Raw genomic sequence first — 25,229 nt, 5'->3', positions numbered from 1 at the left:
CCAAGTCAACCATACACACACACACACACACACACACACACACACACGTGTGTGTGTGTGTGTGTGTGTGTGTGTGTATCAGAAGTCTGTTCCTATTGGTTCAGACCAGTTTGGCCGAAAAGGTAATAACTTGGCAGCCTGGGTCACTGGAACAGGCAGCGATCCAGGCCTGCCATGCCCCTGAACCAGTTCTCTCAGTGGTGCTGTAGGTGCCGCCATCTTGTTTTTGGCTTCTGCGCATGCGCAGAAGAATTTTTTAGTACTGTGCATGTGCACGTAGTACGCATCAAGCATGCACCAGGGGCACATCCCTGAGCGAAGTGGCAGTAGCAGCAGCTGGAACCCACCCCTGGTGTGTGTGTGTGTGTGTGTGTGTTTGGAAGAGCACTTGTTCATATAAGTTTACCAATTAGACTATTGGAAACCTTGACAAGCTGTGAGTTGGATGGACCAATGGACTTGATACAAGGCAGTTAATATATTCTTAGAAATGTAAATTCACTTGTATGTATTTAAAAACCTCAGTGACGTACCCCTCCAAAGCAAAAGAGTTTATAATTTTGCACATTACAATCTGCACATTACGGAACTCTTCCCATCAACACTCAATTGTGCCTAGGCAGTGCAACGTCTTTCTGGAACAATCACATAAATGAACAGCACTTTTGACATGTACAGAGTGTTTCCTCTCGAGTATCAAAAGAATACCAACAAGCACTTTCTTAAAAGTTGGGGGATCAGCTGGGAGGCCAATCTGTACTGCAAGGCTAATTGCCTGTATTCTGATTTATCATCGAGGATTCAACTCCTGGCATTTTGCATTTGCTTCAAAATGCTGGCATAGCTGGAAGTGCAGGGGGAGAAAAGATGCTATAACAATCTCATTGTTTAGTGTTTGACAGCCCGACTAGCTAAACATCTGTTTGAAATATTAATAACTGTCAGATGGGAACAGCTCAGGGGCTCTATATGGTTTCATACCATCTGTTTGTAGAATAAACACACTTACATATAAACCCTTCAAAACATTTTGTCTGAGTTCCGTCTTCCTGTTTGCATATGTTGGTTGATGGGACGTTGGGGAATATATCAGCGCTGAACAGGGTGGGAAGACAGAGTTGAACATCTTATTGGGGAAGGCATCAAAGGCCCATTCAGGTTACGCTGCAGATATATTTGCCTTAGTTGGTTGTTTTTCTCAATGAAACGGATCACATCCATATAAATAAGCCAATGCATATGAACTGGACAACACAAGTACATCTCTGGGGCATATAATCAATGCCTCTGCCATTCATTTACAACTCTCTCATGAAGAATCTGAAAACGTGTCAAAGTCTAAGTGTAAAGGGCCTGTGAGGAAAAACATATTCAAAGGAAAGAAAATCTTCTTTATGCAACTGCAGTGGTATAAAGAATACCAGCAATCTATATGTATAAAAGCCAAGTACCATTCACTCATCATGAAATCTCCAGAACCGTAAAGCCTACAAACTTGAAATTTGGCATGTATGTTCCTCTTAGCTTCTAGGTGCTCGCTAAGAAAGGATTTTTCGAAATGACCATCAGATCATTAGTATTTCTAATACAGTAATTAACACGATCAGATGCTAAGGAGTTCTACTCCCCCTCCCCACCTGAAAAGAACTCTGTTCCAACTGCTAGTTTCCTTATATTAACACACTTTGATGCTAAGGAGTTAGACATTCTACTCCCCCTCCCACCTGAAAAGAACTCTGTTCCATCTGCCAGTTGCCTCACATTGTGTTACCTCAGTTAAAACTGGCAGATGTTCCACTCCTTCACTCAGGAGAGGTCTGGGGCTCCTTACAGTACTAAAAGTCAGTACCTCACCAAAATGTCTACTCCTTCCATCTATGGAACTGCTTCCAGACTCAAAGCGGCGGGTGCGATATTCTCTTATGTGTTTCAATCACCGACCACCACTGAGCCAACAGGTTGTGAATCACATTTCTCCTGCATAGCCCGATCACATAGTTTCGTCGCGAAGCACGGGTATCCAGCTAGTTACTAATATTTTATTGTAAAAATCAGCTTAGTATTAGATTTCCTATAACCCTCTGGTTGTTATTACAATCAAGCTTAACAAAAGAATATTTAATTTTTCTTTGGAGGCAATATGTCTATTAATTGACCAAAGTGTTATCCCTCTTAAGGGAGCTTCATGATGCCTGTTTCCATCTTACTGATGTAGAACATTTGCTCAACTGTCCTTTCTTTGTTTTGATGCTGTTTTGTTCCAGGTTTGCTAAGCCAGATACCATCAGTGCAAAGCCTGACCTGGCATGTATGCAGCTGTTTAGTGTTCTGGGAGAACCCTAGAAGATCTGCAAGGTGGTTACCAATTTGTAGTTTTTGAAGTTACGGAAGAGTAATCATGCCAGCTATATTTAACTGTGGCTAAATGCAAAGGAAAGGAAGACACTGAAATTTAGAATTTCCCTGCTCCCATATTCCTAGTTGTAGTATAGCTCATAGCTGGCCAAGTTCTACATTTTCAGCATCCACGTTCAAATCAATTCTAGCATGGAAAGACAGAGAAAACATTCTACCCATCCCGAAGGCTATCAGATTTGGGCAGATGACTACTAGATGAGAATTTTTAAAGACCTTGTTTCTTTTCTCCTTTCCCTGATAATTCTTTTCTATACTTAAATAAAGGAACTTCTACCACCTCAAAGAAATTAAAATTGGCAGCAATAATATACAGAAAAAATATTTTTGTTGTTATCAGCTAGTAGTTTTCTGGGGGTTTTGCAACCCAGACCTGGGTGCTAGCCACTAGCATCTCTAAGAAGTGAAGGCTTGTACAATATAAATTCACATCAGTCATTGCCATACCTCAATGAATCTTATTAAGGAAAGGTACCTTACAGTCATCTTCTTGTCTTTCTCTCTCTCTCTGTGTCCTTTGTCTGCCCTTAATCCTATTTCTTTCTTTCACTTTCTAAGTTTTGAATTTGCCATTCGCAACTATCAGCTAACAAAGGTTAACTTATGGGTATGACTAAGTGTCTCACATTGTCATTCTCTGATCTTTTGCTTTTTCAGAATTTGGCTACCAGAATATATCTGATTAAATCAACTGGAAAAGAAGCATAAACATAATTGTCTTATGTTTCTGTTCCCCATTCTTTAAAATCTGGCCTATAATAAGAGAAAGTTATTGTCATTTATTTGTCTACCTATTGATTTGATTAAACCTATTAAAGACATGTGAATATAGATTTAAAGAACCTAATCAAGTATGCACGTCCATGTAATTTTCTTTGGAATGTATATACTTAAAATCCATTTATGACCTTTAATTACAAAACCAATCCATTTCTAATCCATTTTCAGCTTACTGAAAATTTAGAAGTTTCAGCCCCAGATAAATTGTAATGCATTGGTCTAAGCAACTGGGGAAATGCATGTTTCCTTGCTTACCAAAACTCTCAGAATTGTAGTTCCCACGGTGGCATTTTCAAACAGGCTGACATTGTAGAGGATCTGGCTGAATACTGGTCTGTTGTCATTCTCATTGATGAGGTTAATCTTCACCCGGGCAAAACCAACATGGTCAGGTATGCTCTCATTTGCAAATAGCTAAAGGAAAAAGGAAATGTAAAATAGTTAGGATAAAACGTTATCTCTTTCCCAACAAGAAGTCCTCATTTCCCTATAAATGTCCAAATCTCCTAATACACATGACAGAGGGCAATCACTGAAATAGCAGCACTTTCCCCATGTCACTCTGCCCTTTTTCTACCTTTCCATCCATGGTCTAACATAGTCTTGCCATGTTCTTGCCAACAAAGGGGTTATACTTCAATCTTGCAAGCAGAAGCTAATCTGAACCAGGACAAATCATAGGGGGGGAATGATTATCAGTCTGTTCATCTGGAAAATATTTCTACCATACTTTCCCTTTTGTGATCTTTAGAAGGATCACCAAGGATATTTTTCATAGTCCATAGAATCTGTTGGTGTGTCACCAGATACATCAAATCACGATGCATACAACCGATCCAGACCCCCCCATCTTTGTTTCTGCTTGAAAGTAAGTTTCAAATCCCTAGATATTGGACATTAACACGATTGAGCGGGTCCAGAGAAGAGTACTCTACTCCTCTGCTCACAATAGAATCCCTTATGCCATCAGGCTTGAAATTTTGGCCTTGGACAATCTGGAGCTGCGCTGCCTGCGGTATGATCTAAACACAGTACACAAAACTGTCTGCTACAATATCTTACTTGTCAATGACTTCTTCAGCTTCAAACTCAATAATGCACAGGCAAACAATCAATACAAACGCAAGGTAAACAGTTCCAAACCCGATTGCAGAAAATATGACTTCAGCAACAGAGTGATCAACCCCTGGAATGCTCTACCTGACTCCATTGTTACATCCTCAAACCCACACAGCTTCAACCTTAAATTGTCTACCGTGGACCTCATTCCTAAGAGGTCCGTAAAGGGAGTGTGCATAAGCGCACCAGAGTGCCTACCATCCCTGTCCTACTGTCCCCATCTATTTGTATTCATTTCTTTCGTTCATATCCATGTTTATATCTCTACCTGCTATTTTGTACATGTTTGACAAACTAATAAATACAATAAATACAAATACAAATAAGAAAGATGGCCACATCTGAAACCTGAAGAGAAATATGCTAGGAAGAAAACCAAATTTAGAATTGGGATAAGTTTTGACAATCAATATTCTGAATTTTGGGCTGGCTCACAAGAAGATTACTTGCAGTTGTCGGATAGATCTATCTATCAATATTTATTGTACTTGTTCCAAGCAAATACTGTATATTACCAGCAGAGAAAGTTACACAGAGAGAGGGCATGTTCTGCAGGAGCCTGTTGAATTGTAAATGATGCTTCGGAGAGCATAAACCTCTGCTAGAATATATTGGATTAGCAGCCTTCCAAGGGATCTTGACTATATATTCATTAAATGTAAATTAGCAGCCTTCAAGCATTTGATGCATATATTCAAAGCTGCCCTTAATCCTAAACAAGCTCCCTTCATGAGTTTTAACCTACCCATCAGGGGTGTAAATACAGGGCTAGCAGCATCGTGATTAATAATAATAATAAAATCAATCGGAACCCCCCCCCCCCTGATTGCCACACTGGCCAAAAGATTATCACACACATATATTTATGATAAGCTTTTCTTCTAAACTTTAACCCCAGTCATTTCTATTTCTGTTTTATGCCTTACAGTTTTTTTCAGAAAATCTGAATTTTATTCGTGTTTCTTCTCTGCTGCTGCATAAAGACGAATAGCAACAGAGGCTGCTGGCACGGTGTTTATAAAGCAGCTCTGACTTTCTACAAATTTACAGCTCACTGAAACTCTGGGATGCAGCTCAAGCAGGCAGCTGGGAAAAGCTCCACTGCCTGAGAGATACATTTAAACTGAAGTTTTATAGGATATAAAACTTTCATAGCGGCAAACCATAAAAAAAGGGGGGAGTTCTATTTAAGCTGCTGCAGCTGGGGCCTTACATTTTGGAAAGCATCAGGCTCATAGCTGATCTCTCTTCATTTTCTTCTTCTTTTTTTGGCCAAAGACAGATCCTGTGAGACAGACAGCTATGAGTGAAGTTGCGATTAATGCTAATCGATATATGCCAATTTTTTTTTTATCCCTCATTTCTGCTGCGTTCAAGTCGATTAACGTTGTGCCTTCCTAACCCATTGATGACATTCTACTTCACTGCCGTCCAATAATAAGGCAATTACATGAAATGTAGAAAATCCTGGAACTCCTATGGATTTTATCTTTTTTCATGTTCCCAAAGGCGCAGAGTTAATGCATGCTTAGTTTTGCATTCTCTCTGTATTTCCGCAGCTGCTTTTTCTCATCCTCATGGAAGAGATCCTAAAGGCTGTTTAGGATCCTAAAGATCCTAAAGCTAATTTCTTACTCAACTATTCTCACAGACGGCCACAAATTCTCAAGCCCCATGCCAGCAGAGGGGCCTGGTACTGCTTAGATGTGTAATATGACATCAGCATTTAATGGTCCTTGACTCCAAGCAAATATTAAATGCTCTCTCTGTTTTATTTATACAATTTATTTGGCTGCCTGTCTCTCACAGGGTGGTGTATGAGGATCAAAGCATAAAATGTTCTGACCCAGGCTTCCTTAGAAAGCAAGAAGCAAAGTCTCTTGCTTTCTAAGAGACAAATACTCTTATTTACACGGCTGTGAATTCCTTTCATTCACAGTCAGCAAGATTTGGCAAACAGTTTTTCAGAGGAATGTTTATCCACACACGCCTTATCTCCTTTGGAGCGCTGCCAGGTAACTAGTTTCCAAACACAGGGCAAAGCAAACTTGGCACAGAGTCTCTTATAGTCACAAACAGAATTTTCCACTCCTGACACGAACGAATAAACAAGTTTTCCCTGCAAAAGCCCACTCCCGTTTGCTCCTTTTTTGTTTCCTATGGGAGGGGCCAATCACTGTGGCTTTACTCTTAAGTTGACCCTGCTTTCTTAATTGTTCTTGTCTTCTAACAGCTCTGCACATGTGCACACTGGGAACAGGCTCCAGCTGTTCTTCTGCCTCACTGCTGTCTAACTCCCTCTGTGCCTCCAATGCAGAGACCTTGTCTGAGCTTTCCTCAGCCCCCAGGACTGGCCTATGTTCCTCCCCAACCTCCTCACTGTCCGACTCTGCTGGCTGCCGGCGGGCCACAACATTAAACCAAAAGGTTCCCAACCACTTGATATAAGTGACTACTGTGCCAGATTTATCAAGCCAGACCAAAGGGGATACGTTGAGATGGGGCCATTCCATGAGGCCAGCATCACCTGATACTAATTCTCCTTGAACTGAATTCAGTTTGTAATTCTACAACAGCTACCTAAGCTCAGTGTTTTTAGTTCTTTCTTCTCCATCCTATTTTTCCCCTCCTGTCACTGCAAGATTTTGCTTTTTAAACTTGTGAGAGCTTCCTAGCTTCTCTATGAAACATTTGACTGGAGGGCAGGATAAAAATGGCTTCAGATAAATAAATAATAATAAGTAATTATTATGAAAATAAGCATTTGAAGGATATTACCGCATTTTTCAGAGTATAAGACAGACCTTTTTCCCCTCAAAAAAGAGACTGAAAATCTGGGTGCGTCTTATATACTGAATACAGCATTTTTGGCCTCCCGAAACTCCGTCCCCTTCACCAAAATGGCCATGTATAGCTTATAGGAGGCTTTCAGAGAGCTCCTGGGGGCTGGGGAGGGCAGAAATGAGCAAAAAACGGGCCATTTTTGCTCATTTTTGCCCCTCCTCCAGGAGCACTCTACAAGCTTCCTAAGGGCTATTCATACCCTTTAAAAAAAAACACAGGCCCGTTTTCACAAAAAACGGGCCGTTTTTGGGAGGTTTGCAGAGTATAAAAACTGTTTTTTTATTTGCCTCTTCAAAACCTTGGTGCGTCTTATAATTCGGTGCATCTTAGACTCGCTTCATGAGCATGTGTGCCCTCCGCACATCCACTTTGCTCGTGCAAGTGGCTTGCATGGATGGCTTCAAAAACATGGCTAAATAGGACGGCATAGAACCCACCTGCAGGTTGCCACTACTGGTTCACCTGAGCCAGTCCAAACCAGCTGAATACCACTTCTGTCTCCTCCCCCCATAATTTATAAATTTTTGCATTCAGGATTTGGTTTTAAGATTCGAGTCTAAAAGTTGCTCATTACTCTGTATTGTGTCAAAGCAATTCCATTCTCTTTTATTGTTAAGCTAATTAGCTCACAGGCCCCTCATCAAAACAAAATCTTTAAAAATTTGTAGGTACTGTAAACCCCCAGAACTCAAATTATGAATTAAGGTCCGTTGTCAACAAGGCCCCCCTCATTAATGAGTTGATCTCGGAGGGGGAGCTGGACCTTGCAGGGATAACGGAGACCTGGTTGGGCCACGAGGGTGGCTTACCCCTCGTGGAAATGTGCCCACCGGGCTACCGTGCATTTCATCAGCCGCGGGCCCTGGGGAAGGGTGGTGGGGTGGTGGTAATTATACGGGAGAGTCTGGAACCGAGGGAGTTCACTGTGCCACAGATATCCGGGTGTGAGTCCCTTGGCGTGAAATGGGGCCCAGGGAGGCAGTTGGGCTTGCTGATTGTATACTTGGCTCCTCGCTATGCATCAGCGGCCCTGCCTGAGCTCCTCGAGCTGATCGCAGAGACGGCGGTTGAGACCCCCAAACTTTTGGTTATGGGGGACTTTAACCTGCCGTCGACGGGTGAAGCATCCGAGGTGGCTCGGGAGTTCATGGCTTCCATGACAGCCATGGACCTGACCCAACTAATTCAGGGCCCCACACACGAGGGTGGCCACACGCTGGACCTTGTTTTTGTCTCTGGACAGTGGACGAGTGATCTGGGAATAGGGGATTTGGTTGTCACACCCCTGTCATGGTCAGATCACTCATCTCTCCGGCTCGACTTCCCTGGCGCTACCCCCCGCCGCGGGGAGGCGGAACCAGATTGTCCCAGATGGTTCCGCCCCAGGCGCCTGATGGAACCGGATAGGTTCCAGACGGAGCTTGGGCCACTTCCTGTAGCCCTGACCCGCTCCCGGACGGAGGACCTAGTGGCCGCTTGGAATAGGGCGGCTGCTGGGGCCTTGGACCGGGTTGCGCCTTTGCGGCCTCTCCTGCGGCAATGAACCACCCTGGCTCCTTGGTTTACCGAGGAGCTAAGGGTGATGAAACGCCACAAGAGATGCCTAGAGAGCAGGTGGAGGTCCTCTCGCTCCGAATCTGACCGAACACAGGTAAGAGCCTATTTACGGACCTACCTCGTGGCACTAAGAGCGGCCAAACGTAGACATTGTGCCGCTCTTATTGCGTCCGCAGATAACCGCCCTGCCGCCCTGTTTCGGGTGACCCGCTCCCTCCTATCACAGAGGCCGCGGGAAGCCCCTTTGCAGGGTAGAGCAGAGGAGTTTGGGGAATATCTGCAGGACAAAATCGCTCAGATCCGGAGTGGATGGGCCCCCTTCAGTGGACCAGGGGAGACGTCAGAGGCGAGTCTTGAGGGACCACACTGGGAGGAGTTTGACTCTGTTGCCCCCGAGGATTTGGACAGGTTACGTGGGCGGCTGTGAGCCACTACATGTTTATTGGACCCGTGTCCCTCCTGGCTTGTACTGGCATCCTGGGAGGTTACACGAGGCTGGCTCCTGGGTCTAGTGAACGCTTCATTGGGTGAGGGGTCCTTACCGACCGCCTTGAAAGAGGCGGTGGTGAGGCCCTTACTCAAGAAGCCTTCCCTGGACCCAACGGAGCTAGCTAATTATCGTCCCGTCTCCAACCTTCCCTTCTTAGCGAAGGTTGTAGAGAGTGTGGTGGTACAACAGTTCCCACGGCAACTGGAGGAAACCGATTATCTAGACCCACACCAGTCCGGTTTCCGACCCGGTCACAGCACGGAGACGGCCTTGGTCACGTTGGTTGATGATCTCTGGAGGGCCAGAGATAGGGGTTGTTCCTCTATCCTGGTCCTATTAGACCTATCAGCAGCTTTTGATACCATCGACCATGGTATCCTATTGCGCCGGCTGGAGGAGATGGGAGTAGGGGGCACCGTTTTACGGTGGTTCCGCTCCTACCTCTCCGACTGGATGCAATGTGTGTTGGCAGGGGAGCAGAGGTCGACCCTGAGGTCGCTCACTTGTGGGGTGCCGCAGGGGTTGGTCCTCTCGCCCCTCCTGTTCAACACATATGTGAAGCCGCTGGGTGAGATCATCCGTGGTTTTGGGGTCGGATACCACCTGTACGCTGATGATACACAGCTGTACATTTCCACCCCAAACCACCCGAACGAGGCCGTCGAAATGATGTCCCGGTGCTTGGAAGCCGTTCGGGTCTGGATGGGGGACAACAGACTCAGGCTCAACCCCTCCAAGACGGAGTGGCTGTGGCTACCGGCGCCCCAGTTCAACCAGTGGACTCCATTGCTGGCCATAGGGGGTGAGCAACTGCCCCCCGTGGAGCGGGCGTGCAATCTGGGCGTCCTCCTAGATGCCCGGCTGTCGATGGATGACCATGTGGCAGCCGTGGCGAGGGGGGTGTTCCACCAGGTTCGCCTGGTGCGCCAGTTGCGCCCCCTATTGGACCGGGACGCCCTACGCACAGTCACTCATGCGCTGGTGACGTCTCGTCTGGACTACTGCAACGCTCTCTACATGGGGCTCCCCTTGAGATGCACCCGAAGACTACAGCTAGTTCAGAATGCGGCCGCACGGGCTATCATGGGGAGTACTAGGTACTCCCACATAACACCTCTCCTGCGCGAGCTGCACTGGCTGCCTGTGGTTTTTTGGGTGCGTTTCAAGGTGTTGATTACCATCTTTAAAGCACTCCATGGCACAGGACCTAGTTACCTGCGGGATCGCATCCTACCTCATACATCCCTGCGACCAATTCGCTCTCACAGGGAGGGACTCCTCCGGGTGCCGTCCACTAAGCAATGCCAACGGGCGGCGCCCAGGAGTAGAGCCTTCTCTGTGATGGGCCCAACCCTCTGGAATGACCTCCCCCCCGATATCAGAACCACTACTGACCTCCGCTCCTTCCGACAAAAACTCAAGACCCACCTGTTCCAATTAGCTGGCCTGGCCCATTTATAGTCCCATTTTTAAACCTCCTGGCAAACATTTTATTCTGGGGTAGTTTTTAGGGGTAGTTTTTAATGCATTTCTAATTTTAATTTTAACTACTATTGTACAGTTTATATGCTACCTCCTCCATCTATATTTATATTTATGTATATTTAACTATATCTGTATGTATTTATATTGTGTTTTTAATATGACTGTACACCGCCCCGAGTCCCTTCTGGGAGAGGGCGCGGTTTATAAATTAAATAAAAGTTAAAGTTAAGTTAATCTGTTAAAATCACACAACTAACTTTCATGTATACATCGCTACCTACATTTCATGTTACATGAAAACAAGAATTTAGAAAAATTATCTCCAGTTCCATATAGTTAAGATTCATATTTTTAAAAGAAGGGCTCATACAAGCCATTCTGGCAATGAACATAAAACCTGGAAGGTATTCCAGAAAAGTTTAATAAGTATTTTGGGATTTATTCAGCAAAAGGAGTTATATACACACAAACCTTGTGCAGCTGTGCTCCATTAAGCATCTGCCTATTCTGGTATGTGACCTAATTCCACTGCTGCTTGGCCTATGGCATGGGGACTATAAAAATGTATGAAAACACACCAAATGCATTTTAACAATTTCATACAAATATCTACACCTGGATGCTGGATGCATCATCCCCATCCACCAATTTGTCCCTTTAATAGTGCAGAATAGGGAAGGGATCACCTGCTGTCTTACTTTCCTCTCAATTCTGCTTACTTCTGTGTTAAAGCTGGGAATAACCAAAGGCCACTCCCTTTGGGACTCTGCATGCAAAGTATCTGCAGGATTGTTTTCAGAGGCTCTTGAAAGTGCTGCACTTTTTAATAGCTAACCGGAGATAAAGATAATATACCATATTTTTCAGAGTATAAGATGCACCGGAGTATAAGATGCACCAAGATTTTGAAGAGGCAAATTAAAAAAAAAAGTTTTTGCACTCTGCAGACCTCCCAAAAACGGCCCATTTTTTGCTAAAACAGTCATGTGTTTTGTTTTTTTTTAAAAAAGGGCATGCATAGCCTTTAGGAGGCTTATAGAGTGCTCCTGGGGACAAAAAAACGGGTCGATTTGGATTTGGATTTGGATTTGGATTAGGATTAGGATTAGGAGTAGGAATAGGAATAGGAATAGGAATAGAATAGATACAGAAGTGGGATTCAGCCAGTTCGCACCACTTCGGAAGAACTGGTTGTTAACTTTCTGAGCAGTTTGGTGAACTGGTTGTTTTAAATTATTTGAATCCCACCATTGAATAGATAGATACAGATAATGAAGAATCAAATTTTGTTGCAAATTATACGCCAAACAAATTAACCATCGCATGTGTACACACCCACATATGTCAACTTCCCGTATCACCCATGGCCCCTCCCCATACTGTCCATGCAATGTTTGAAGAACGCTTACAGAAAACACATAGCGAGGGATTGTCTCAAAATCCAGGGGGACTGCCACTCTAATCCGAATGTCTGCTTTTCCTTGGATTGAAGTCGGAGAGATGATAAAATGGTTGGAGTTGTTTCCCACCAGGTAAACTTCAAAAACACTGTTGAGTCCCTGAAAAAATAAAAGAGGTAAATATGTTAAAGCCACTGAATTTAGATGTATTGTTGGCATGAGTGAGTCACTCTAAACACCTTGAAGGATCTGTTTAATTCAATAGAAAACAAAAATAGAAAACAAAATAAAGGGGAAATAACAGTTTGGGAAGTTATTAAATATTCAAGAAGAGTGTATGCATGGGTAGGTTGTACGTTTGGGTGAACTGCAAACTTGGAACAGAGTCAGATAAGTTTTTCATGGCCAATTCTCTAATGCTCGTAATCAACTCTAGCAACCAGTGTTTCACTACGAATCATCTTCCTAAACTGCACAATGAAGAATCAATGTAGAAGTGCAAATAATGCTACTGAAGAATACTGCTAAATATTTATGGTTGAAATTATACAGTATGGAAATGGCCTGATAAAGAAGCACATCTAAGTAACGCCTTTCAATGGTGATTTTATAGTCAGTTTAGAATGCATTTATTCTGCTGTTGGCCTAAAACATCATTTCTCAATCTTGGCAACATTAAGACATGTGGACTTCAACTCCCAGGTAGACTCATTTAGACCCTGATCTAAAGTTATATCAATTTTCCTACCCAAATATTGCTCTGTTGCTAGAAAAGTAATTACGGTAGTCCATTGTAACATTAATAATAAGTATTTACCAATATTTATTGACTCTTATTTCCCAAACAAGTTTCTGTTATTGATTTAGCAGTTGCTCTCCTTGTTCTGACCGAGGCTTCCCAAGAGCATGAAACAAACACCTTGTCCCGGCAAAAAACCCTTTTATTAATTTACAGTGAATTCTGCTCATTCCCAGCTGGCAAAGTCTTTCAAAGGAGGATTTACAGTCACAGACCTTATCAGGCTTGGAGAGCTGACAGGTGAATATCTGCAGAACATGGCAAGGAGTCTCGGAGAATACAAACCAATTAAGTGAACAAATTGTCTCCTGCAAACTCCACTCCCCTTTCGCTCCTCTTTTATTACCTCTGGGAGGGGCCATTCATTGTCTGGTCTTACTCCCAAGTCGACCCCTGCTCTTTAGTTGTTCCCTTTGTCAACTCTGTGCATGCGCACACTGGGAACAAGCTCCAGCTGCCTCACTGATATCTGACTCTGAAGACAGCTGATAACTGTCAGATGGCCCTGCCCCTATCTCTGCCTCCAAAGCAGAGCCCTCAACAGAGCCTTCCCCAGACTCCAGGACTGGCCCATGTTCCTCCCCAACCTCCTCACTGTCCGAATCTGCTGTCAGCTCTGCTGGCCCGCTGACGGTTCACAACAAGCACCTTGGATTTCAGCAAAAATGCTTCAGCATGGCTGAATGAAATCTTCTCACTTGAATCAGCTGGTCATAGTGGAATGGCCATTGCCTATTTTTGGCAATCTTATTATACTTAACACATCAGATAAGTTTTACATGGAGTTTTGGGTCAGTTCAGCTATTTATTATTTCCTGGAATGGTGAAATGTTAGCTTGGAATTTTATCTCAATCAATGTTGAATGCAACCAATAGCTAGAATAGTGGTGAAGAAAGTAACCTGGAAGAGATTGGGTAGGATAAATGTCTGAGAATACCAAATACCCCCAGAACTTTCTCACCTGACTCCACAGATATATTTTTTAATCTTCTTTTTTTCATGCGTTTCACAAGGCACAAGGGTTGACTAGTGAAAATTCTCAAGTTTCTGATTTTCTTCTGGACTTTGGGAGACGGAGTTGGGAGCACAGATTTTCAGTGGCTCTCCTCTTTTCTCCATGGCCCTTTCTGATTTGTGTTGGAGGGGGGAAAGTGACAGAGGTGGGCTTCACACAATTCAACTATCATTTCGCCTAGTGCAAAACCAAAAAATATGAGTGCGCCTTCCGCACAGCTTCCAACACACGGCAATTTCATGCACGCGGTTTCCAGCACATTTCTCAGGCAGCTGTGGTGAGTAGAGAGGGCAAAGTGTTCGAAATCAGCTGGGCTGCGTGGGTGGGGTGAGCAAGCCAGAGAGTGAGATATATAGGACGGGATAGCACTGGGGCGGGTGGGTGGACCCAGCCGGTGTGTGGAAAAACCGGCAGCAGCCCACCTCTGGGAAGAGATCCAGTCATAAGTCCCTGGAGTGTGGAATGCCTCAGGCCTTGACCCTTTTACGGATCCTCTTAAATATCTCTGTGAAAATGCTGGGAGAAGTCATGTGCCAGCACAGGGTATGGTTTCATCAGTAGGCAGAGGATACCCTGCTGTACATCCCTAACATTGGCTGAGCAGATGGGGCCGTTCAAGTGCTAGCCCAATGCCTGGAGACAGAGGATCCAGATGGAGAGGAAACATCATTGAATCTGCCCTAGCCAGATGGAATAGCTTTGGAATCTTTGATTCCCTACGTGGCAGCATTTCTCAGAAAGAACAGATGAATAATGTGGGGTTCTCCTGGTCTCATGGCTGTTGCTCAAGGACCAAGGAGCAACTGTAGCTGTGAAGGGGAGGAGGCCTTGCACATGTCCACACATGCCCTAATGCAGGGGTGTCAAAATCAATTTCATTGAGGGCTGCATCACGGTTGTGTTTGATTTTGGGTGGGGTGCAGGGTGTGGCCAGGGGGCATGGGCAGAGTGGGCACGGCCAGCTCAACATCACTCGCTGAGGCTCCATTTTCAACTGTGAAAACTTGAAAAGAGAATGCACAGCCTCCCCAGGCCTCAGTTTTCGTTGGCAGAGCTGCAGGAGGCCGTCATGGCCAAAAATGGAGCCAGAGGAGGCCTTGCGCGGCCTTCCCTGAGCTCTGTTTTCGCTGGCAGAGGCACCATGGGCCGGTCCTTCGTTGTTTCCACGGTGGCCCCATGGACCAGATCTAAGCACCCCATGGGCCGGATCTGGCCCCTGGGCCTTGAGTTTGACACCCCTGCCCTAGTGATTTCCTGGCTGGATTACTGCAGTGCTAACTACATGGGGTCACCCTTGACAACCATATAACTTCCCACAATTAATAAGTATAACATTTTTCTTGCCTTTCAATGGGGTACACACTACTATGCACTACTATATTGGGCCCTAGTAGTTAGCAGGTACGAATTGTTAAAAATGAAAACTTGAGAAGGTCAGGGACGCAGTTATGGGAAGTAGTGTGAAAGGATGTTCTGAGTAAATTTAATAAGAGTGAAAGCCATGTGTGACATTGGCATAAATAAAGTGTTAATTTCTGACTCTTTTAGTTCATTGTTTTCACATATGCAATATATTGTCTTTTTTATTTGTTTTCTCTGTGGGAAAAAAAATAAATAGAAATGCCACTCTCTATGTTAAGAAAACAAACTTTGCTATACCTATTTTGGTCTGATTTTTTTTGACTTTTGGGTCAAACAAACCCAATTGGCAAATCCAAATAAGGAGTCTGGAATGCTGTTAGTCCTAATTTTTCTTAATAAAAGTGCTGTTTTCAAGTACTATTTGGAAATTGCTGTCGATACAAAATCAACAAAAGTAGTTGTTGATAGCAAGTGTTATCTCTAAGCCTAATTTTGGGGGCACAGGACAACCTTGTTGTATCAACTAACTCTGAACCTCTAAGAACAACCTATCTTTCAGAACCAGCTCCTTGCCCGACCTGTGATCATTAGCCATGGTCATATCTATCTTCAAAAAGGGAGACCCCAGCCTAGTTGAAAATGACAAAGCAATCTCAATGTGTTGCGTCACCTGTAAAATCATGTAATCAATTATAAACCAATCCATCACTCTCCACTTAGGGACAAACAACCTGCTTTCTAATAAGCAGTTTGGTTTCAGGAAAAATGTGCCCTATAAACTGCAACTCCTACACTGCAGAAACATTTGGACCACACAACTCGACCAGGGCAAAGCAATAGAAACAATTTACATAGACTTCTGCAAAGCCTTTGATTCAGTGGTACACGACAAACTATTGTTAAAACCAAGCTCTTACAGCTTTTGTACTCATTCCCTTTGTTTATGTCCATGTTTATACTTATACCTGTTATCTTTGTACATGTTTCACTAACTAACTAACTAACTAACTAACCAACCAACCAACCAACCAACTAACTAACTAACTAACTAACTAACTAAATAAATAAATAAATAAATAAATGTTTCATGGGCAAAAAAAACAAACAAACTAGGCGTCTATTTTAGGGACACAAAATGCTGTAACTTTCAAGGCCCAGCTTGGGGACTGCAATGACTGAAACCATCCACCTCCCTATTTATTTATATCAAATATTAATCTATCTATCTACTAAGGTAATGTAGCAAAATCTTTTATCATTCACTGCTAGTGAGATGCCGAGAAAGATTCCCGAAGGTTGTGAAGCATTTTCCCCATGAGAGACATGTGTAGATTGTGTACCATTAAAAAAAATAATTTCCTAATGCCAAGCGTTATCAATAATAGATAATCAACATCTGAAACCCCAAGTTAACATTTACCACCCTTTATATGAAACCATCCAGCAGCATAAATTGAGGCAAGAAAAAGGCAATAATTCATTTTTTTCTTGACACGTTGGCATCTCAGTGTTTATTATATTTAATCAGAAGGCCCACTGATTCCAAGATGATATACTTTTTTTCTTCGAATATTATTTTGGCAATGATTGAATAGTGGAATCTGCAATGGTTCCAGAGAATTAATTATTTGTTAGTCGCTAGTGGACTAAGAGTTGGATTCCCACAATCATCTGTGGTGGCTGAATTTATACAACAATTATAATTAGATTCCAGGAGCAGGCCTTTGAAGGGACTTGCAACTATACAATTGTTCAACTAAAGGTAAAGGTTCCCCTCGCACATATGTGCTAGTTGTTCCTGACTCTAGGGGACGGTGCTCATCTCTGCTTCAAATCCAAAGAGCCAATGCTGTCCAAAGATGTCTCCGTGTCATGTGGCCAGCATGACTAAATGCTGAAGGTGCATGGAACGCTATTACCTTCCTGTTAAGTCCTCGAGGTTACGACACTATTGACTATCATTGCCGGCCCCTGATTGGTTGAGACGCGAGCAGCCAGCTGGCGGGAGAATGCAGCCATTCTATTGGTTCAGCGTCTGACAGCTCTAGTATAAAAGGGCTGTCAGCTGTCAAATGTTGCTGTTTGCCGGGTCGAGGTTTGCCTTGCATTTTGCCTTGTTATGCTGTTAATAAAGGTTGTGTGTTAGCTTCAACCTGCCTTGCCTCAGTTCCTGCCTGCCTCGTTCTCCCTACAGAACACTTCCCATGAAGTGTTAATACCACTATATAATGCCTTGGTAAGGCCACACTTGGAATACTGCATTCAGTTTTGGTCGCTACAATGTAAAAAAGATGTGGAGACTCTAGAAAGAGTGTAGAGAAGAGCAACAAAGATGATTAGGGGACTGGAGACTAAAACATATGAAGAACGGTTGCAGGAACTGGGTATGTCTAGTTTAAGAGAAAGAAGGACTAGGGGAGACATGACAGCAGTATTCCAATATCTCAGAGGTTGCCACAAAGAAGAGGGAGTCAAACTATTTTCCAAGGCACCTGAGGGTAGAACAAGAAGCAATGGGTAGAAACAAATCAAGGAGAGAAGCAACTTAGAACTAAGGAGACATTTCCTGACAGTTAGAACAATTAGGGGAAAAACCTGCCTCTAGAAGTTGTGAATGTTCTAACATTGGATGTTTTAAAGAAGAATTTGGATAACCATTTGTCTGAAGTGGTTTAGGGTTTCCTGCCAAAGCAGGGGGTTGGACTAGAAAACCTCCAAGGTCCCTTCCAACTCTGTTATTCTATTCTATTTGCTGGTATCCTCTAACTCTAGATAATAAGCACAATGCTATTGACAAAGAAACTTCCAAAACACACTTGAGTTTTCACACAATATAAAGTGTTGCTGGCCTTTGTGATATTTGTGATATCCCCTTCCCTTATTCCTTTGGACACATCCTGAAGCAAAGCTATAAGGAATGATTACCACAAGGTAGCTGCCAAAGTGAAATTATCAGGAAGGTCTTGAAGCAATCAAACTAAAACTTTGTACATTTTGCAGCTGTTTTCCACTTTCGAGGATTGCAGTCATTTATCAAACTATTTCCACTGAGTTCAAGCTCTACACAAGTATTTATTTTCAGGGCTGTCTAACTTCAGGAAAGACATTCAGTGTAGACAGCTTTGCCTGACAGAAACTTTGGATGAGAATTTCTGTCTTTAGCAGCCAACATGATGCCATGCGCAGATGAGGTCATGGGAAATCATAGTCCAAATTAGATTAAATTGGGGGATTTCTAAAGGATCAGTTTCTTTATTGTGCCTGAACAGAACCCATTCCCACTTTTAGAAATTTACACACCCACCACATATGTAAAATCATCTTTTTTCTTCACAGAATTATAAACCAAATATTCCTAGAGATAATCTAGGCGTATTTATAGAGATATCAAATTTATGGCAGAATCTCCAGTGTTAGACCTGTCAGGGTTCCAAGTAACATCCCTCATGAAAGAAGACTCCGAGGCTTGAGTTTCCTCAAAGTTCCATTTTATTTGAGATGTCATATTGGCACATCTGGGAAAACCCGAATCTGAAAGTTCCGGGTTTCCCTACCCAAAATAAAGTTCAAGTCCCTACCCAGCACCCGCATGTCCATCACATGATCCAATCAGGCCCTGTCCCAACTGGAGATGCCTCCCATTCACACCACTTCAAGGCAGGGCAAGATGTCTTTGACTCTCTGAGAAAGGAATGTTATTTTGATTATAAACCCCTCATATTCCATACAATCCCCCCTCCCATTTCCCCACATTAGAAAATGTGGCAGATCTGAAGGCCCAATGTAAAAGATGGCTTCCAGGCCTGACAGGACTTTCTTGCAATATTCCTGTCAGGAGAGATGGCTACCCAGCTCTTGCTTAAATCTCTCAAAAGTTCTTTTTCAAAAAAGCAACTGGACTGTTTTGCTTCCTTGAGGAGGAGGAAGAAAACATGTTATTGCTTATCCAAGAAGCTTCATTAGAGAACTGATGAAGCTTCTCGGATGAGAAGTGAAACGTTTCCTTCGCCTTCCTCAAGGAAAAAAACAGCTCAGTTGCCTTTTGAAAAAGCACCTTTCAGACAACTATGTCCTAGATGACTGAGAATCTCAACAGACATCTTGCTTAAGTATTTCCTCCAGGGCAGGGCTGTCAAACTCCAAGCCCATGGGCCAGATGTGTCACTCACTGGCCACACTCATGCCCACACCCAGTTTAGGGAAGAGAAGAAAAGTCCCAATACGTCACGTGATGCCACCATGACAACGTGAGTTTGACACCCCAGAGGAAAATACACCCACTCATGGAGCAATATTTTTTTTCTCTTAAACATTCTCGTTTGGATCCCTCCCCATGATTTGTAGCAAAATCATTGCATTTTTCATCTATTGACTAGAACCGTGATGGCGAACCTATGGCACGCATGCCACAGATGGCATGCAGAGCCCTCTCTGGGGGCATACCAGCTGTCGCCCCAGCCTAGCTCCATCGTGCATGTGCGCATGCCTCCCGCTGACCACCTGGGCTTTGGGTGTCTGCCACGCATGCGTGGGGACAGGGCGCATGCGTGTGGGGTGCTTGCATTGCATTTTGGGGGTTCGCACAGCACCCCCACGCCCAGTTTTGATTTCCAGGTTGGTTCAGGAGGTCTTCTAGTCCAAAAGTGGGTGTGAGGGCTTTGGGCCTAGAAGGTCACCCGCACCAACCTAGAAGCCAAAAATTGGGGTGGCGCAGTGCGCATGTGCAATGGGGGCGGCGCAAACGGGGGATTGGGTGCATTGCATTTTGGGTGTGCATGCTTTTGGCACAAGACAACAAAAAGGTTAGCCATCACTGGACTAGAGTGTTGCTTTCTAGAGCACAAGAGAATTTTCTGTTGCCTGTTTTGCTGGAAACCTTTTAGATATTTGAAAGCAACTGGGTCATCTGTTCCTCTGAGAGTTATCACTGTTGCAGATGTTTTAAGTTGTCCATCTCTAAATGCAGTTTGATGAAAGCATCCTAATTTCAAGCAAGAAATGCAGGATGCCATACAATGAAATTTGAGGGTTAGACAGATTAGTGGGAGGTTCTTTAATCTTCCTGATATATTAATTCCAAAAAAGAACTTTTTGGGGTGATAAGTATTTAGCAACTGGAACAAAGCTTGTACTAAATGGTAATAACCAGGCCTTTTATGCAAAGGGAAAGCAGCACCGAGCATTTTAGAGAATTAATTGAGCAAAAATACAATTTTGTTCTCCCCAAATATTGACACTTTGCAACCTCCACACCAAACATTGCATTCCTTGCCACAGCCCAACCCAGTTGAGCACATTACAATAAAGTTGAAAAAACTGCTGGAGCTGAATTTCCAATTTTCCCCCAAATGGAGTCAGTCTTGTTGGAAGGCGGGACCAATTAAATGCACGAAAGGGCACTAATAGCAAAAGCTGGCTGAGCGTGACAGCTGAGAAACGGGTGACATGGCTAGAGAATCCCTCTTTCCATTTCTATCTCCCTCCTCCGCCCTACCAAATCCAACAATAAAGAAAGAAGGCAGCAGAAGAGAGCTAAAATAATATTGATATTCATATAGTACCAGAAGCAAAGATAATATCTCAGAAACAGATAAAGATGACTAAGTTCTTGATCCAAGGATCTGGCAACTTATGGAAGGCAAAAGCGAGAAATATTGCACTGGGTATTTTGAAAAGTAGACTGTTACTACAGGAAATTATGAAAAAAACCATTGTTCTTCAAAAAGGATATGTGCTAATGAAAAATAAAACTACAGAAGGAGAAAGGCATCTCACCAGACTCAACTAAATCCAAACCTGAAAGGCCATCTGTCAAAAATCAAGGACACCAGGACGCACATTGGCTACCCTTTTCTTTAAAAAAAGAATCGAGAAGAATGCTTTGCCTCAGAAACCCCCCAAATATGTATTTTAGCCTCAATTATAATTCTGCTTTCCTCAGCAGTTCTGAAACAATGGAGAGTAATTGTTCTTGAATGCAGAAAAGTTAATCATTCGTATGGCAGGATTGCATTAGACTGTATTCCCCCTTTTACAATAAAGAGCCTTTTGGAGGATGGGTAATTCAAGCCACAACATCTGTTCTGTATCTGGAAAGATGGCTAGGATGCTGCTCTCAGCACTGTATCTATCAAAGGGCAAAACTTCGGAATCCACAGAAAAAGCACAGCCTCTTGAGGATTACCATGTCATGCCTTCTCGTGAGGAGTGACTATAGCATGGATAAGATGTTTGAAAGCAAGACTGTGTAAGCCCTGGAACATTTCTAATCTTCCCTTTCTTCACAAGGTTGTGGAAAAGGTGGTTGGATGACAGGTATGGGGGATCTCGGAGGAAGCAGATTATCTGGACTTGTTTCAGTTTGGCTTCAGGCCAGGTTATCTTACCAAGAGGAAGTTGGTTGCACTTCCTGATAACCTTTGGTGGAATTGGTACGGAGGTGATATTGTTATAATAATAGTGTATTGAATAACAGAGTTGGAAGGGACCTTATTGTTGTGGCCTGCCAGCAGCAAGCAGAGCTGGCAGCAGATTCAGACAGTGAGAAAGTTGGGGAGGAACATGGGCCAGTCCCGGAGTCTGGGGAAGGCTCTGATGAGGGCTCTGTGTCGGAGGCAGAAATGGGACAGTTATCAGCTGTCTTCGGAGTCGGAGATCACTGGGGCAGAAGAACAGGTAGAGCCTTGTCCCAGTGTGTACATGCGCAGAATTGCCAGACGAAGGGAACAACTAAAGAGAAGGGGTTGACTTGGGAGTAAGGCCAGACAATGAATGGCCCCTCCCAGAGGAAATAAAAGAATAGCGAAAGGGGAGTGGAGTTTGCAGAAGACAATTAGTTCGCTAATTGGTTCGGTCAGAACACTTGTAGATCTTCTAGTCAAACCCTTTGCACAAGCAGGAGACCTTACACCATTTTGGACAAACGGCTGTTCAATCTTTTCTTAAAAACATCTAGTGGTAGAGCACCCACAACTTCTGAAGGCAACCCATTCCACTGGTTAATTGTTCTCACTGTCAGGAGATTCCTCCTTAGTTTCTTCCCCATTCTAGTGAGCCTTGATCTCTCAGTGGAGTTTGATACTGCCAATCAGTATCTTTCAGATGGATTGCAGGGAAGTTAGGAGTGGGAGGCAGTGTGTGCAGTGGTTCACCTCCTTCCTCAGTGATCGGTTTCAGTCAGTGTTGACAAGGGGGAGAGATGCTCATGGCCCTGCAAGTTTGGGGAGCCTCAAGGCTTGATGCTCTTCTCTGTCTTATTCTGCATCTAGATGAAACCATTAGGTGAGGCCATCAAGTCTACATCTCAATCCCGAGAGTCATATGTGAAGCTGTGAATATCTTGATCCACTGTCTGAAGGCTGTTTGGATCTGGATGGTACAGAACAGATTTCAGCTCAGTCCTAACAAGACTGAGTGGCTATAGCTATTTGGACCCCCTAGGTAAGAGATGTTGTCAAAACTGGTACACAATTTGGGGATATTTTGGGCTTACAGCTACTGCTTGAAGAGCCCATGGCAGCTGTGGGCAGGAGGGATATATACTATTGGGCGACAGTTGAGCCCTTTCCCCAGTTGGGAGGCCTTTCAGACAGACACTTGCGCCCTGGTCACCTCATGCTTGGATTACCACAATCTGCTCTATGTGGGTCTGCCCTTGAAGATTACCTGGAAACTACAGCTGGTTTAAAATGCAGTGGTGTGAGCTGTATCAGGTGCCTCTCAATGATCACTACTACACAAACTGCATTGGTTGCCATTTGGCTTTCAAGTGCAATTCAAGATGCTGTTTATCTATTTATATATAAAAATAGCTCTGTGTGTGTGTGTGTGTGTGTGTGTGTGTGTTCCAGCATAACTCTGGAAAGCCTCGAACTATTTCAACCAAACTTTGTACACAGATGACTTACTCTCTGGAAAAAAACACTGTGGGGGTAAGACACCCATAACACTCTTCGGGGTGTATGTTCTGTTAAGATACAGCATGTTGTACCTTCAAATGGCTTCTACTGTACAGCACAGTGGAGTTGCCATAGTAACGGCTTGACAGTACTCCACAAGGGGGGGGGTCCCTCTGGTAAGAGGGAAAATCCAACATTACAAATTATGTTTGGGCCAGACATTTTCCCCCTATAAATAAATACCCCAGCAATGCTGGGTTATGAACTAGTTAGCTATAACCTGTATGGCATGGGGCCTGGACGCCAAAAGACTGCTTATCTCCAATTGTTTCTGCCCACCCAGTATATTCCAGTACGGTGGATGCACTCTATTAAAGATTACCATTTTCTGGGATCGAGGAAATGCAACTTCCCTGTTGAGCCCTCCTCCCTCTGGAACAACATTTTCCCAGAGATAAAGATTCCTCTTTCCTGGAATCCAGAACATCTTGAAAATGTGGCTTGGATCCCAGGCCTGGGGCTGATGTTTGCCATTGATTAATAGCCCCTGTTTTGTTTCGTGGGTTGTTAGCAAAATAATTTAGGCTAGATTGCCTGTTGAACTAATGCTCCTTGCTGTTTTTGTACATCACCCAGAGTCCACAGGAATTGGGCTTCTGATACACTTAAATAAAGAAACAAATGATGTACAGAACCAGCTCCATGAAGTCAAAATTTTAGAGCACCACATCTGAGCGAGATTCAATTCCTGGCTTCTTCAAATAAGACGAGGTAAACTCCTTTCTGAAATGCTGGAAAATTATTCCCAGTCAGCTTGACGATGCTGACCTGGATGGCTTGATATGGTCTGATTTAATATATAGTAGCTTCTCTCATTCTAATGCTATTGCTACATCCACTTCTAGGACTCTAACACTTCACAACATAAACACTGGAGACCCTCCTATAATTATCCATTCTTTCTCCTTTGAATCAGAATAATTTCTATGAGGATGCAATGTTGTTAGCCATGACGTCATGTCTGATCCATCACAACCCCATGGACAACATTCCTCCAGGCCTTCCTGTACCATCCATTTAAGAGGAGTCCATTTAAGCTCATGCTGACTGCTTCAGTGACTCCATCCAGCCACCTCATTCTCTGTCGTCCCCTTCTTCTTTTACCCTCCATCTTTCCCAGCATGAGGCTCTTCTCCAGTGAGTCCTCCCTTCTCATTACATGGCCAAAGTATTTGAGTTTCCTCTTCAGGATACGGCCTTCTAAAGAGCAGCCAGGGTTGATCTCCTCTAGGACTGACTGGTTTGATTGTCTGCCAGTCCAAGGGACTCACAGGAGTCTTCTCCAGCACCATAGTTCAAAGGCCTCCATTCTTTGGCGCTCAGCCTTCCTTATGGTCCAACTTTCACAGCCATACATTACAACTGGGAAAACCATAGACTTGAGTCTACCTACTTTCATTGGTAGGGTGATGTCTCTGCTTTTTAGTATGCTGTCTAGATTCTAGATGATGTCTGGAGGATGCAATAGTGAAGAATACATGTAGCTCAGGATGGAAATGCTGAACTTCATTGTTTTTAAGGGGATGTTATCCAATACCCAAATAAACAGGAACTAGCCCCAAAGAAGCAGAATAGGAAGAGTATTGATTCTTTTAATCTCTGGGTAAGCTAAGATTCCTGAGAGTCTTGAATAGTCCAAAATGCAAGCAAATAGATCATCAAACAAATCAATCCAGAGTTGTCACTTGAGGCACAAATGACAAGATTCGAATTATCCAATTTTGGACAGATTATATCAGGGGTCCCCAAACTTTTGGACCTCAGGGACCACTAAATTCATAATTTTAAATCCTCGGACCACTAAAATGATATGCCTAATGACTGGCTAGGTGGTCATGTGACTGGGTGGGCATGGCCAACTTGATGTCACTCATGTTGAGGGGCGCTTTGCTGGCTGTACTCACCCCTCCCCTCCCAGTCACTCCTCACCTGCCCGGGCTCCTTAAGGCCCCAATAGGAAGCAGTTGTTGGAGCTAAGCAGCCATCATGAGAGAGAGTTGGCAA

General features: G+C 43.7%; 1 protein-coding gene across 1 annotated transcript in view; it reads right to left on the bottom strand.

The window, feature by feature from the left end:
* CDH23 (cadherin related 23) overlaps window positions 1-25,229 on the bottom strand; it is a 677,284-nt gene that overhangs the window by 324,329 nt on the left and 327,726 nt on the right. The window contains exons 12-13 of the mRNA XM_081954507.1: window positions 12,100-12,249; window positions 3,451-3,609 (exon numbers count right to left, since the gene is read on the bottom strand). Coding sequence (XP_081810633.1) covers window positions 3,451-3,609; window positions 12,100-12,249 — 309 coding nt within the window. The remainder of the gene's footprint in view (window positions 1-3,450; window positions 3,610-12,099; window positions 12,250-25,229) is intronic.

Source organism: Natrix helvetica (genome assembly GCF_964273705.1).
Source record: "Natrix helvetica genome assembly, chromosome: 5".
NCBI classification, from domain to species: domain Eukaryota; kingdom Metazoa; phylum Chordata; class Lepidosauria; order Squamata; family Natricidae; genus Natrix; species Natrix helvetica.
The sequence above is the reverse complement of the archived record's forward strand: the minus strand, read 5'-3'. Positions and strand labels throughout refer to the sequence as shown.